Source organism: Lithobates pipiens, unplaced genomic scaffold (genome assembly GCF_037356315.1).
Source record: "Lithobates pipiens isolate NorthernLeopardFrog02 unplaced genomic scaffold, aLitPip1_a1.2 Scaffold_16, whole genome shotgun sequence".
NCBI classification, from domain to species: Eukaryota; Metazoa; Chordata; class Amphibia; order Anura; family Ranidae; genus Lithobates; species Lithobates pipiens.
The window spans coordinates 283,994,436-284,011,107 of record NW_027507748.1 but is presented as its reverse complement, the minus strand read 5'-3'; the positions used below and the strand labels follow the sequence as shown (position 1 = coordinate 284,011,107).

The window sequence follows — 16,672 nt, the reverse complement described above, 5'->3', positions numbered from 1 at the left end:
CTGTGAACGGAATCGCCTCAAGACTATTTTTTGCACTATAAACAAAAAAACTGTGACAATTTTGAAAAATAAAAATGTTTCTGCTATAATACATATCCAATAAAAAGTTAAAGCCTGAGTGCTTTCACACTGGGGCGGTACGCTGGCAGGGCGTTAAAAAAACTCCTGCAAGCAGCATCTTTGGATCAGTGAAGGAGCGGTGTATACACCACTCCTAAACCATTCCTGTCCATTGAAATCAATGGGGCAGCGAGGCTATACCGCCAGCATAGCGTTGCTGCAGCAGTGCTTTGCGGTGGTTTTAACCCTTTCTCGGTCGCTAGCGGGGGGGGTAGAAGTGCCCCGCTGGTGGCTGAATAGAGCCACGAAATTGACAGTAGAACCCAGCTAAAAATACGTGCTTTACTGCCGACGCACCCACCGCCCCAGTGTAAAAGGGGCCTAAACATCAACCCCATGGGGTTGAGTTACTAGAAATAGAGTGTGCAAAATCTGGTGCAGCTGTGCACAGTGCCCAATCAGCTTCTAACTTCAGTTTGTTCAATTAAGTTTGGTTTCTATACACAGCTGCACCAAATTTTAGTAAATCAACCCTATGTGTACTTGTTCTTTAAGATTGGGTACCATTCCACCATACCTCTGATCATATAATATTTAGCAATAAAACAAAAATCTAGACTGATGCCTGTGGGAGATGTACATGCAACAGTAATAATAACCATTGATATTTCTTACTGTTTGGACAGGTATGGAGACATGGTTCCAAAAACTATAGCTGGAAAAATCTTTGGCTCTATCTGCTCATTAAGTGGGGTCCTAGTTATTGCACTTCCAGTGCCTGTCATCGTGTCAAATTTTAGTCGGATTTATCATCAAAATCAGAGAGCTGACAAAAGAAGAGCACAAAAGGTCAGTAGTTGATTAAGATATATTAATTTATTTAATGTTAAAAAAATGACAAAAAAACTAAAAAATATTGGAGTTACAACCTACAGGGCACAAATGATTATGGGTATACATGTAACACATACAGTATGTTGACATAAAGAGTTAAGCTGGCCATACATTATACAATTTTCTTGTACTATTTCTGTAAAATTTTCCTTCAGCTTTACCTTCTAGTATATAGTGCAAGGGCCTGCCTGATCAGATACAAATTGAGAGTGTTGTTAAAATCTGATCAAGAAAATTGTATAACGTATGGCCAGCCTAAGAATAGTATTCTCAATTGTCCAAGAGAAGGTTCTTAGCAGGGACTTTTTCATGAGGATTTTTTTCCAGATCACCACTAAAGGCCCATACACACCCTATGAAAATCGGAAGTAAAATTTCGTCTGACGAACGATCTGACGATTTTTGGATCATTAGTATGGTGCTTTCGTCAGCCGATTAAGTTTTTTCATCTGACAAAAGCTGGATGTGCAGACTATAACATGTTTGTCATATGTGAACTCAACGTCCATTTTTCGTTTAATTAATGCGGTTTTCATCCGAAAAAAATCATAAGAGCAAGACTACGCATGTTTAGAAACGAAAGAATACATACAAAACTAGTGAACACATTATGTCACTTCTGAAGTTGTATTCTGTCGTATGAGAATTTTCGTATAGTGAGTAACCTCTACACTTTCAACATGAGACTAGCATGCAACAATAAACAGACGAATGGTCATCCAAAATTCTGAACACGTGTACGAGGCTTTATACTGAGTTTTTGGTAGAATGCTGTATGCTTCATAGAGGGTTTGGCATTTCTGCATAGGTATCATCACTTGTTCCAATCTCATAATGTGACTTTTGCAAGATTGATACTTTTAGTTAAGAAAACAATTATCAACAATTTTTCTCAGTGTTATGCACACGAGCGGAAATTCTGCCAGCAAAAGGCCAATGAGAGCTTTTGGTCGGAAATTGCGACCGTGTGTAGGCTCCATCGGACTTATGCAGGCAGAATTCCAGCCAGCAAAAGATTGAGAGCGTGTTCTCTATTTTTCGGTCGGAAAAAGTTCTGATCGGAAATTCCAATCATCTGTACCAATTCCAATACGCAAAATTCCTACGCATGCTCAGAAGCATTGAACTTCGTTTTTTCAGGTTTTCATAGTGTTGTATGTCACCACGTTCTTGACGGTCGAAAGTTGAGAGAACTTTTGTGTGTATGTAAGCCAAGCTTGAGCGGAATTCCGTCTGAAAAACCTTCCAAGATTTTTCCGACAAATTCCACTTGTGTGTACAGGGCATTAGAAAAAAAAGACTTACAGGGTTGTTAGTTTTTGTTCCTGACACAAGTAAATATATTACATTTCTGTACTTGGAGCTACAATATGGCCACTGTTGATTAATTTAGCTATGGTCAAAATAGAAAATTAAAGTGAATCTATAGCCAATCTTGTTCTCATTTTGGATGAAGTGGGGAAATAATAGAATCTATTTTAGATTTTACTATACAAAGCTCCTCACTTCCTGCTCTGATGACACATTTTTACCATGCAGGAAGTGAAAAAAAATTCTCCAACAGCAACATGTTTCCCATTTGAGATTTCCCTCACCTCCTGTCTGGTAAAAATGGCGTCACCAAGACAATCCGTGAGGGTATATGTCTTTAACTAAGCCCTGTATAGTAGTATAACCTGACAGTGGTTCTAACCTTACTTCACTATATCCCAAACTTAAAAAAAGGCTATGGATATACTTTAAAGAAGCTTATTTGGCTGGGCTTCTCCTATGGGTCACAGGAGTGCAATTAGTTTTGCACTCCTGTCACCTGTTTTCAGCAGAGAGCGGTCTGAAGTCCGCTCACTGTTGACGTCACTGGAATCAGTTGAGACACCACGTCATCACGGCAATGAAATCTGGATACGCCAGATGCCTGGACTGATGCCTGTCTCAGCTTCTCAGTGATCCGCTGAGATGGCCGCTCCCAACCCCTCCACAGCTCAGTGCTCGAATGAGCGAGGAGGAGCAGAGAAGAGAGCCGCTGACTGACAGGCAGCAGCTCTCTGCTCGGGGAGATGAGAGAACCGAGCCATCGGCAATGTTCAGTGGCTCGGTTCTCAGTCCAGAGGAGGTGGGGGGACAGATGCAGCATCGGTCCGATGCTGCATCCACCTAGGGAAGTACGATTGGCAAATGAATAAAAAAACATGCTTCTCTTTTAAGTCTTGAAGTGAATGCAGGGAAAAAAGCCAACCTAGGAGGCTACAGTTTTTTTGTTCATGCAGTTTTGCACCAACCCGACCCACTCCATCCTCTTAGTAATATCATGACCTGAGAAGTTTGTTACCTTAACTGTTTGTTGTAGCTGTATTAATGCCAAATGGAGATACTGACTTGTGTTAAACCCCTTGGAGATGCCTGAGAACAAAAAAAGGTCAGAAAATGCTGAAGGGAAGCTCTCAGGCCTTTCCATTGCACAAAAACATCAGCCTACAGAAGTAAATTCTGGACACTAGTCCAAAAAATAAATGATTCTCTCGAACCCACTAATATGCATCACTGGAGGTACTTCAAACATTACTATAGTGATATTTCAAGTACCTACTCCCTTAATGGGAATGGCAGGTCACAGCAGAGCAAACCTTAATAAACTCAGTTTTCTGTAAAATGTAGCACATATTGTAGATTACAACAAATACATACAGATAACAACAGCAACCACCTAACTAAATAAATTCATTTGAACGGTGCAATGTATTGCTAAGTTCAAGAGTCTCAAAACACTAGTCCAGACTGATAAGGAATTGCTTTGCCTGTTAAAGGCAATTGGCATGCCAATATACCTGACACATACCCCTCCTTATCGCACATTCTCAACACTCCCTTCCCTTGTACTGAGAATTACTGATAGTGTGAACATGGAAGGGTTATGGAGAAGAGAAAGGGGGAAGGATGTGTTGTAATCAAGTAGTGCTGTATTCCAGCAGAACTTGATATTTCAGTACAGCAGAGGCCGTGTTTTCAGCTCACTATATGAAGTCAGGATTTCTAGCATATTAACAAGTATTTTTCTGTATGTGCAGTGTTTTAAAGAGAGAAAACGTACAGAAATGTGCATACATTGTCACTGCTCTCCCATAAATGATTTCTCCACCAGATATTCCAGTGTCAGCTGGTGTCAGACACTAAGTAGAGCAGTGACATCACACCCTTTGTAATGAAACAATGCTTGAGCTAAGCGATTGGTTGCTAGACGAGAGCACAGTCTCATGCTCCCCCATACTCGGAAGAAAGGATGAGCTCCGGCGTGTTTGCATGCTCCACATGCAGAGCCTGCCAGGAAGTTGGTGCCGCACTAATCACAGGCAGTGAGACATTGCCCCAAATGCGTGGCTGCCTAGATCGGGTAATGTCTTACTCCTGTGATTAGCGCAGTGCTGCGCCGACTTCCTGGCGAGCTCTGCACGTGGAGCATGCAAACACGCCGGAGCTCATCCCTACTCAGAAGTACTGGGTAATTGTGTCAGCTGAGGCAGTGGAAAAAGTGGCATGAATGAATGACAGCAAGGTGAGCATAAGTAGGTCAAGAGGGCCCTGAATGTGCAAGGTGAAAGTGTCACTTTAAGGTGTTTTATATATATCGGGTGTCTCACTCTATAACCTGCAATTCCGCCAAGCTGGCCAGAACGATGTACACAGGCTTTCCAGCTTGAGTTAGGAGAGCTGCCTGCTAGCAGTTGTAAGGGAGATTTTTCATCCCCCTCCTTTTTACTGTTTTTCTGACTGAGTTAATGTAATGTGTGCTGACACACACAGAGCTCTGCATTCAGTGGCCTCTCTTGTTCCCATATTAGCCATAAGAACAAATTCAATTAAGGTCACAGTTACAACAGCCAATGGAAGAGATTGTACTGAACTGCAGGGAGAACTGCAATGGATTCTGGGACGTGCATTTCCCACACAAAACGGCCCCATAGACTGGTATACAGGGAGAAATAAAAATCCCAGCAGGGTTTGCTGACAGGAAAGTAAAGCACTCCATTTTGTGTCCTGAGGTAAAGTTCAGTCAGCCATGAATGAGTAAAGAGACCAGACCTGAGGGAGAGGTGCTGTCTCTCAGATGATCTCCCCACTTGATTCAGGTCTTCAGCCGCCAGTTGAGACATCCAACCTGAGAGAGAGGGATCCCAGATGAATATTGAGGTGTGGGGGGACCAGTTGGGTCGCCATGAAAGCCTGCCTGTTCCAGGATGTTCTCTTGGGCCCTGATCTCAGGATTTGGTGGGAGAGCATTTCTGCCCATCTGCAGGGAACAGAGATATTGCACTAAAGAAAGAGTTATCTGAACACAGATGACTACCAGCAATGATGTTTGTATACTTTCTGAGGTAGTACTACAGGGATAAAGGATAAGGCTATCCATTTCTGTCACAACGTATACAGACATCATTGTCCTCTCACCTTGTTGAACAAAATCCTGTCTGTTTCACTTGATAATATGGGCCAGTTATATTGTTTGCCCTACTACCCAGGAGTTAAAGTGCACCAATGAAAGTGGCTAGCTGAAGACACCAAAGCTTACCTTTTCTTCAAAAAGGACTGAAGCTGTCAGGGTAATGTGGATCTGTACACACATATTCAGGGCTCTGCATATACATTGGGTGTGTGAGAGACAGTTTATGTATTAAGTTTAACCATTGCTTGTTGACTTGAATAGGTGTGTAAAGTTGGGCCTGTAGTGTCAGGGGACAGGAGAGAGAAGCCTGACACAAAGGGAGCAATTCCACTGCTCTCCTGCCTGAGTAAAGGTAGCCAATCTAATATGAAGTGCCATATTGTGCCCTATTCACCATTTAGGGGCCCCCTGCTCTTGGGGACATTCTCAGGTTTGGAATCCCCTGAAAGCAACTTGAATACAGGATTGAGAGCTATATTGCTCTTAAACCTCAGTTATTGATCTCTAGTTTATTACTTGATTATACATTGTTATTTTACTGTTATCCTTCCACACAAATATTGCAGTAAAGACAATTTCTGTGTTTTATCATAACCTGTGTGTTTCTCATTGATCATTGCACTTACACTATTGCCAGGTGTGCCTGAGGAGCTGAGGCTGTTATTAGGGTTGATAGGCAGAGTAACGGATTGAACAAATCTAAGCATCTCCTTCAGGGGAATCGCTACATATATACAGTGTGTATGTATATAATATTATTTTATATATATATATATATATATATATATATATATATATATATATATATATATATATACATACATACATAAACTGAGCAAAATTATAAACACAACACTTTTGTGTTTGACCCTATTTATCATAAGCTGAATGCAATGATCTACGACTTTATCTATGTACACAAAAGGCCTATTTCTCTCAAATATTGTTCACACATCTGTCTAAATCTGTTAGTGAGCACTTCTCCTTTGTCGAGATAAGGTGTGGCATATAAAGATGCTGATTGGACAGTATGATTATTGCACAGGTGTGATTTAGGCTGGCCACAATAAAAGGCCACTCTAAAATGTGCAGTTTTACTGTATGGGGGGGGGGGGGGGTGTCAGGGACTGGTGTGACTACCACTTGCCTCACACAGTGCAGCACATCTCCTTTGCATAGAGTTGATCAGGTTGTTGATTGTGGCCTGTGTAATGATGGTCCATTCCTTTTCAATGGATGTGCGAAGTTGCTGGATATTGGCAGGAACTGGAACACGCTGTCCTATACGTCAATCCAGAGCATACCAAACACAAAGATTTGGTAGTAAAGGCTCATATTGACAGGAGGGTAAAGGTACAACGGTGAGTTGGGAGTGAGTGAGAGAATAGAGAGATGCAGTTTAGTGCAGCAATCGAGTGGGTGGCAGTGAGAAGCATGCACAAGTGTAGTTATAAGAGTTGACGTCAGACACAGTGGTGAGAATGTTGGGTGCTCAGGTGTGGTGTTGAGAGTGGGAGATGGGGTGGATAAAGTGGATCAGATGATGTTGGGAGCTGGGTGGTGTTGGGGGTGCTGGTTTGACATTGGGTGGGAACTTGGTGGGGGGGCTGTACAAGTACATTTATGAAAGGTGTGGAGGGGACATGCAAGAATTAGGTGGGGGTTCACCTAGGAACAGTGATAAGAAAAGGGCATCACATGTGTCTTGTTAAGAGTGGTGGAAGGCATGTCAAGGTGCAGTAATGAGAGGTGGGGTATAGGTGCAATGGTAGAGGAGGAAGTTCAGGCATTTGGGATAGGGAGATGATGGTGAGCGAGGGTAGGGGAGGGAAAGAAAGGGGATTGCAGGTTGTAGTGGATCCTGAAAGAAGAGGGGCTGCCAGCACACTGCATACTGAGAGAAAGGAGTCTGCAGGCACAATGGATCCTGAGAGAAGGGTGATGAGAGAAGGAGGGATGCAGGAATGGTGGATGTAAAGAGATATGGAACTGCAGGTATGGTAGATGGAAAGAGAAATATCACTGCAGGAGTAGTAGTTACTTAGAGAAGGATGGTTTGCAGTGGTGGTTGGTTAGAGAAAGGGGTTGCAGGCATGGTGGGTAGTGAGAGAAGAGGGTGCATGTGATGTGGGTTCTGAGATGAGTGCTGCAGGCACATTGAGTGCTGAGAGAATGGGACTGAAGGCATGGTAGTTTCTAAAAGAGGTGGGTGATGTGGTGGGTGTGGAGATAAAGAAGTTGAGAGTGAATTGACTGTTTCCTGAGAGTGTGGAAAGGCGTAGCGTAAAAGTGAGAGGGGGGCTAAATGACACTGCAGGAGAGAGGTGTTGAATGATAATGGGAAGTGGATAATTTTGTAAGAGGTGGAGGTGTGATGTTGTGGCTGCTAAGATAAAGGAGTTGATAAAGGAGTTGAGAATGCAGTAGGGGGTTTCCTGAGAGTGTGGGAAAGTGTAGCATGCTAGTAGGGTAGGGTAGCTGGAGGAACTGGGTAGGGGGTGTGGGTGATAGTGAGGGCAGTTGCATAATGGGGCTGGCTGACATTGCAGAGGGAGGGTTAAGTGATAGTTGGGAGTGGAGGATGGTTGAAATTGCAGGAGGGGGTTGGGAGAAAAAATGGGTTCTGCGGGTGCTGAGATAATTGTGACTGAGAGTGCAGTGGTGGGCTTCCTAAAGAGGAGGATGCTGGCTGATAGTGGGAGGACTGGCTGACAGGGTGTGCTGAGTGACTGTGTGGGGGGAGGGCCTGGCTGACATTACAAAATGGGGGGTTGAGTGTTAGTGAGCAGCATCTACAGAAATACATCTAGCTAGCCTTAATTGTGATAAGATCACTCCCTCCCCGCACAGAACTTGCCCCTTTCCATGATCCCATTGCTGGAGATGCAGACAGATGGGGTGACTGACTGCCTAAAAGCTTCTTTGCTGCTGCAGCCACCTCCTTCTTAGCCTGCCTGCTACATGAGGCCTAACTATACTGTGTAACCTGTTAGTGCTCAGATGGCAGGCTGAGCAGGAGATGGCTGCAACAGCAGAAAAAACAGGCCGTTTCAGATGAAGTCTTGATGATGAAACGCGTGGGGTGGAGCATCTAGCATCTTTGCATCGGTTTTGGGCCGTAGAACACAAATCGTCCCGGCTTCCTGTGTTTTTAAAAGGCTTATATGCATTTGAATCAATGTGATTACGTTTCAACTTTTATGTCACAATAAATATAATTTAAAAAGGAATCACACTACGGAGATGTCTCTTTCCTATATGTGGGAGATGCGGAGGGAGATCTAAGAAGAAAGACACACCTAATACCACAAGCATGGAAAAATGTAGCTGACACAGCAGATAAAGATCTGATGATTGCTGTACAGTGGCAAATACTGTGAAAGCGAGATACCCCTGGGGGTGAGTGAGTGGTTCGGGCAAGTGCAATACCTATAGGGGATCTATAAACAGCACGGAGCACAGATTTGAAGAACGCTTGCCACTTTTTTTCATTTTTAATGTTCAATTTTTATATTTCACTTTATTTTTTTCTGAAATGATATATATATATATATATATATATATATATATACACACACACAAATACACTGCCACTAACTAACCTGCCTGCCTAATCTAGCTCAATTTCTCTATCTCCGTCCACTATAACACACTATATGGGTGCTGAGTAAGCAGCCTTATATAGTGTGGGGTCTTATTGTGTGGATTCCCCCTGAGCCATGATTGGCCAAAGGCACCCTGCCAATTATGGCTCTCGCTGAGGAGAGTGTTGTGATTGGCCAAAGCATGCAGGTCAGGTGGGAGCTTTGGCCAATCATCATATAGCAATGCTCTGCGGTCTTGCAGGGCATTATAGGGCACTCGAATTTGCTGCAAGCACCCCATAAAAATTGCTGTAAAGATGCGAAAACCTGATGTTCGAGTCAAACCTACGTTCGACTCAAACTCGAAGCTCATCCCTAGTTATAAGGATTAGCAGCAGGCTTCTGAGGGGCTCAGGAGCAGGAAGGTTGTGAGACTCAGGAGCAGGCTATTGTAGGACTCAGGAGCAAGCTGCTCTTGTGCGCTTCTTAGCCTCCTGCAGCTTTCCTCCTCCAAGCAAGGGGCCAGAGGGCATGTGGGATCTCTCAGGACTGGTAGGAGTGGAGTGAGGATTCATTGGAGGAGAGCTGCAGGGAGCTAGTAGAAACAGGCACGGGGGGGGGGGGGGGGGGGTTGCATTGGAATTTCTTAAAATCAAATTGGCCAATACATTGGAAGAGTTGGGTAGTATAAAAGGAAGTAGCCTGGTAGTGTGAGCTACTGAAAGTAGATTCCTGCTTTAAATAATGTTTGATGTGATATGCTCTTCCATATCTTTATTATTGTGTTAAATTTAGAGCTTTGTAGATTAGGAATTATGTATTTTACTGCAATCGCTTATCTGCATCCCTCCTTAGTTGTTGATCTAAGATATCCACTACATAGGGAGTGCAGTGGGTCAGCAGATCTATAGATGTAAATATGTTGGGTAGGCCAACTCTGCTTTTAGGATGGATTTACTGATCATGTAGATTAAAGTCTTCTTTTTATTATTTATGTAAAGCCTGGTGCTGTTTAACTTTCAACATCGATTTTTAGAAGCAAAACACTGCCTTTTTAATTCCTTATACACAACCCGTGAAAATGCATTATACTTTTTCTTTAACGAAGGCAAAGGTTAAAGTGACCCTGTCAGTATAGAAAATTGTTTAACCACTTGCTTATCGGGCACTTACACTTCCTGCCCAAGCCATTTTTCAGCTTTCAGCGCTGTCGCACTTTGAATGACAATTGTGTGGTCATGCTACACTGTACCCAATCAAATTTTTTATCATTTTCTTCACACAAATAGAGCTTTTTTTTTTGGTGCCATTTAAATCACTGCTGGGTTTTTTATTTTTTACAAAAAAAAAGAAAAAATAATGTTTTTTACTTTTTTCTGTCAGTACATTTTGTACCTACATAATTTTTCGCCTTCACTGATGTGCACTGATGTATTAGTCACTGATGAGGCGGCACTGATAGGCTGAACTGGTGGGCATTGATGGGGTGGCACTTATGGGCACTTACGGGCACTGATAGGTGGCACTGTTATGCAGCACTGGTGAGCACTGATAGGCGGCATGGCTAGGCATTACTGATGGTTATTAATGAGGTGGCACTTATGGGCACTGATTAGGTGGCACTGATAGGAAGCATTGGTGGGCACTGATAGGTGGTACTGATGGATGACACTGATGGGCATTGATTGACAACAGTGATAGGAGGCACTGATTACCAGCACCAATTTGTGATATTGTTTTTCAAAATTGTAATTAGGGCATTGATGATCAGTGCCCTGATTGTATTACTAAATGTCCCCCTGCATGGAGATGCTACTGATCTTCTCTCCTCACCACACACTCTGTCAGTGTGAGGCGAGGAGCACTGATTACCGGCACTTCCTTGTCTACATGTGTCCAATCACAGCCGAGAGCTGCGGACATGGCTCTTTCCACAGATCGGGGTCGCGCCGTGTCCTAGCAACACGGCGTGGCAGAGACCACCGCACTGCGGGCGCGTGAGAGCAGCCATTCATATGACGGCGTCCCAGAACGAGAGCCGCACCACCCCACCGTCATTTGATGGTGGGCGGGCGACAATCAGTTAAACATACCTTAAAAGACATTACCTACCATCTTTTCTAAAGTCCATTCTGATGCTGTGAAATCTTTTTACGTCTGAAGGCCAAACAGAAATTAACATTTGCTAGTACTGATCTCCTAGGTCCCCCACAGCTCTCACTGGTTTTTCCTTATGACCTTCAGCAATTATAGGATACAGTAGTGATGTGGAGGTCAGCAGGAGGAACCAGTGAGAGCTGCAGGGGATGCAGGAGATCAATAATGTCAATTTTAGTGTGGACTTCACCAGCAGGGTTCTCAGCATCAGAATGGAGTTTAGCAGCGTGGGCAGCAAAAAAAGATACATTTTTACCGTCGTCTTTTACAGGTATGCCTTACTTTAAATCATTTTCTATTGCAACAGAGTAAGTTTAATAGATTTCAGAATTCTTTTGTATCTACTCTGTAAGAGGGAAATATGCATTGCACTGCTTTTTTTTTTTTTGTAGAAATTGCTTCAACAAGATGCATCAATATCTTGACACTAACAGAAAGTGTCATGCCAAGCATTTCTCACTTATCATCAGTGTGGTTAGTGTTAATCTTCCCAGCACAGTGACATTTCTGTCATGTGGTATTAAACATGGCTGTTCAGAAACGTGTTCAGAATTATGATAAAACAAACAGTAGTATCACAGTCAACATGCATTAAATGGTTGTCTATATATAATTACAATTTTTTGCTCTTTAAACTATATACAACAAATACAATAAAGACAATCCATTTGATATTAACCACTTCAGACCCGGAAGATTTGGCTGCTCAATGACCAGATCATTTTTTTGTGATATAGCACTGCATCGCTTTAACTGACAATTGCACGGTTGTGCGACACTGTACCCAAACAAAATTTACGTCCTTTTTTTGCCACAAATAGAGCTTTCTTTTGGTGGTATTTGTTTATAGCTCAAAAAATAAAAAATGCAGAGATAATCAAAGTGACAATTTTGAAAAAAAAAACACAATATTTTGTACGTTTTTTTTCTATAATTAATATCCCCAATTTTTTTTAAAAAAAGCTAATTTTTTTTCAGTTTAGGCCGATATGTATTCTTCTACATATTTTTGGTAATAAACATCGCAATAAGTGTATATTGATTGGTTGGCGCAAAAGTTATAGCATCTACAAAATAGGGGATAGATTTATGGCATTTTTATTATTTAATTTTTTTACTAGTAATGTCGGCAATCTGCGATTTTTATTGTGACTGCAACAGACACTTTTGACACATTTTTGGGACGATTGGCAATTATACAGCGATCAGTATAATTGTTAATTAAATTGGGGTTAAATGTGTTCCCTATGTGTGTGTTCTAACTGCAGGGGGAGGGGACTGACTAGAGGGGGTGACAGATCGTGTTCCCTAGCTATTAGGAGCTCACAATCTGTCTCTCATCACAGAACAGGGAACACACATTCCTGTTCTGCCACTCGTGCCCATGATCGCTCATGTTCGGCGGTCATCGCAACCATCGGCCACGTGCATCAGCACCCCCACAGTGCAGCGGGCACGTGCCTGCTATCCCGCTTAAAGGAGCACACGTATAGCTACGCTGGCTCGCGGGATCGTGACGACCTGCCACAGTATAATGACTGTGGCTGGTTGGCAAGCGGTTAAAACACATAAGCTGATAGGTATCTAATATACATACTGTCTCTGGATAAGGCTTGAATTCACCACTACCATGGGCTCATAATGGGGTAATTTACTAAAGGCAAATAGGCCATTCACTTTGCAAGGGAAGTTGCACTTTGCAAGGGAAATTTCCCAAGAGCTTAGGGAATGAGGTGAAGCTCTGCTTACCTCCATCATCCAATCATGTTAAGGAAACATTTTTTTAATATTTTCCTTGCAAATCACTGCGTTTTTATTGCAACTTGAAACTCCACCACATTCACTAAATTCTGCGAAGGGAACAACCTATGCCTTTAGTAAATTCACCCCAGTGAATCCCCAACATTGACAAAGTTCCCAAATCACAAATTTATGCCACAAAAACAGTCTATAATGCCTTATGCACAGTGCTGATGTTAAACTCACATTTTTGTTTGGAGGATGTTTTCTGAACTCCCTAAAATCGCATTCAGGAGAGGGAATTTTGACCATAAAAAATGCTGACACATGTAATCAATGTTAAATACATGCAGGGGCGGAGTTACAACTCATGGGGCCCCCGGGCAATAGGAGATTATGGAGCCCCTAGGCAACACATTTCAGAGACAGATGTAAAAAAAAACACAGATTTTTACATACTGTCACTGGTTTTACTGAGGCTGGCAATCCTGATGGGGCCCCCTAGTGGCATGAGGCCCTCGGGCAGTGCCCAAATGGCCGAATGGTCAGTCCGCCCCTGAATGCATGTAAACATGCCTAAACACTAGGTGCGTTTAGCACTTCAGCTTTATTTATTTCAATGGCCAGAATAAACTAAACACCCAAACTCCAAACACTGCTAAACTCTACTAAAATCACCTAAACTGGTTTGAAAAAATGCAGCTTAGGTGAGTTGATAACATTGATTTTCTCCTGTTAGTTTACAAGAAACCAGTGTGCATGAGGCCTAATACATTAGTCACAAGAGCCAATCATTTAAAGGAATATATAACACAGATCCATTAAAGGGTAGGCTTACAGCAGCCATATTAATCCCTTAGGGAAAGTTGACATTTTTGTATACAGAGAATTTTTTATTTTTTTTATTCATTTTCTTATGTATTATTTTGTATTATGGAATTGGTACATGTCCTTGATGGCAGTGACATGCTTCCCACACCTTCTGTTCGACGCAAGATTCATGAAACTGAATCTAGGCAGATTTGCTCATCCCTACTCTGAGTCTGACAAAACCAATGCAATAAAATATTTTAGTAATTTGTGTTTAAAAAAACCCAAACTCCATTACTTCTACCAGAGCTCTTTCCTCTCAGGAGCTTGACGCAGTTGGTATATTTGAGCCTTTTTCAATCCCCTGTACATCAAAATTCAGATTAGGAGAGGCAGCCAATCAGTTGTGCTGCAGTGCTTATTTGATAGAAAAGCCATGCTTAGAGGTGCGAGATGAGCTCATTAGTGTACAGTTTTTCCTTTCTTTTCACTATGTAGCAATTTTAGTATCATAGATTTGGTAATTAGTTAGGCAGATTTACCGTGTGGATGTCACACAGATCTATGTGTGTGGGCATGGCTATCTTTTAGGAGATAGTAACATCTTTACCATTCATGAACCTCCTTTTCCATGAAGTCAAGGTTAAAGAGTATTCAGTTTAGACATCCCGCTATTGACTGGCTGGTCTTTTTTCTGAACATGTTTAAACTTCCTGTTTATGAAGTAAAAGGTTAAGTGTGTTTCCTTTTTTTATTATACATGTTATGTCTGTTTAAACTACCTCTAATGCTGCGTACACACGATCGGACTATCCGGCGGACTTTGCAGCAGAGGTCCGCTGGACTTTATGAACGAGCGGACCAGCCCACACACGACTGGACTTTTCCGGCGGACAATCTGCCGGACTATGGAGGGAGTCTGTCAGACTTTTGAAATGAACGGACTTGACCACACACGGAGTAAAGTCCGTTAATTTTGAACATGGATCCAGGTAGATGGGACTAGCGAAGGAAGTCAATGTCGCCGCCTCCATCGGCGAGATTGACACCCCCCTCTTGAGCCATACCCAAAGCCCCCTGCCCGCAGACCCCAACAACCAACGGCCAGGGTTGTCGGGAAGAGGCCCTTGTCCTCATCAACATGGGGACAAGGTACTTTGGGGTGGGGGGGGCCGCAGGGCCCCACTTCCCCAAAGCACACCCCATGTTGAGGGCACGTGGCCTAGTACGGCTCAGGAGGGGGGAGCTCCCCACCCCCTTTCCTGACCGGCCGGGCTGCGTGCTCGAATAAGGGTCTGATATGGACTTTGGGGGGGGACCCAATTTTGAGTCAAAACTTCTAAGTCCGCTGAACTTTTGGGGAAATCCATATTTGGTTTGTCTCTTTCTTCATCTAGCCTTGTTTCAGATTATTCTTTCAGATACACTTTTGTGATATTCATATCTGTTGGTTCTCTCAGTGGTTGTAACCCATTCCTCATTTGGGCTGTACTTTGATGTCCCAGCTGTTTAAAAAAAACAAAATTCCTGAATCCCCCAATGAAAAAAAATCTAATGGTGCTTGTAGACTTTGCAATAGCATGTCTATGTGTCTAATGTTGAGCAGCAGCTAACAAAGCTAGCAAAATACACTCATGCATTAAAAAGGGTATACATTCAAAAGTTACGTAAATCAATAATTCTACACCTTGTTACAATATCAGGGTTTTTTAGCTCAACGGTAGTGATAACAACATCCATCTGCTCACTCCCTGCACTGAGCAATGGCTTGCTTTCCATTTCCATTAGCTCTAATGCAGCCAGATACCTCTTGCACCAGTCCACAACAGACTCACACGCTGGCGGACTCTCTGGCTTGTGTAGAACTGGCTCCAGCCAAATCCCCTTCATCCATAACAGAATCTCTTGCATCTCAGCATATCTTGCTTCCTTTTCACATTTTGACCACCCCATCTCTACAGTTAGGCACACAACACTTTTTAGCACAGTTTCTTTCCATGCAGGAACATTTGTCGTACTGTCTCTTCAAGACTTGTCAGACCGTACATTTCTCTATGCAGACTTCATTGCAATCACATCAGCCGCTTTTGTAGAAAGAGCTCGCTACTGTTAGAGCAGTTAAAATGTTAATTTCCCTCCCACAGAAAGTGGTACAAGTTGAGAGTGTGGACATCTTCAAAAAATGTTTAGATGTCTTCTTCAGGAAAGAGAATATACAGGGCTATGGGTATTGTTACAAAATAAAAACCACATATACAGGAAAAAAATATTTTTATACCTACCATAAAATCTTTTTTCTTCTTGAGGGGCATCAGTCCTACCCTCCTCCTATTGTTTCCAGTTTGCCAGTTTCCCAGCCTCTGTAATCGGCAGTATGACTGGATATTATGTATTCTTAAATCCCAGTGTCTCCCAATAGGCTTTAAAAAAATTATTTTATGGTAAGTTCAACGATCTTTTTTTTTTTTTTTTTAATCACGTGTTTAAAAATAAAGAACTGCACTGGTTTGTATCATTTATATCTACTTGAAGTTTAACTTTAATCTTTATACTGAATTTAACACCTGAATGATTTGGAAGTAGAGCACATTAATATTATTAAGCAGGTGTGTTGGTGTTGGGTTTGATGGTAGCATGATACTGTTAAAAGCAAGATAAGCCCCTAAAATGGTATTGCTAGAACTAATCTAGAAAACAAATCAAACAAAAAGCATATGCGCACACAACAGTGATCGAATATAAATAGAATTCTTATAAAAATGTTCTGAATATATCCTAAAAATATTGACTTTGAGAGCAAAACCTTCTGGTTTAGCTTTAAACACACTTATGAGCTTTATTCAGTGCTTCCATTTTGTGGACTAGCTGTTAGCTTTAAATCAAGGTTTAATTTTAACCTGATAGCCCTAAGCCCTCAGAGCCAAGCAGCAGCTGAATTGCTTATGTCATAGTAATGCAGATCCCTTGTACAGATGAAGACGTAAGCTTC

The 16,672-nt window shown here is 42.3% G+C and overlaps 1 protein-coding gene across 3 annotated transcripts in view; it reads left to right on the top strand.

The window, feature by feature from the left end:
• The window catches only part of KCND3 (potassium voltage-gated channel subfamily D member 3), a 688,984-nt gene that overhangs the window by 554,254 nt on the left and 118,058 nt on the right, over positions 1-16,672 (top strand). For all 3 annotated transcript variants that reach the window (XM_077481535.1, XM_077481534.1, XM_077481536.1), the window contains exon 4: positions 747-909. In XM_077481535.1, the coding sequence (XP_077337661.1) occupies positions 747-909 (163 nt within the window). The remainder of the gene's footprint in view (positions 1-746; positions 910-16,672) is intronic.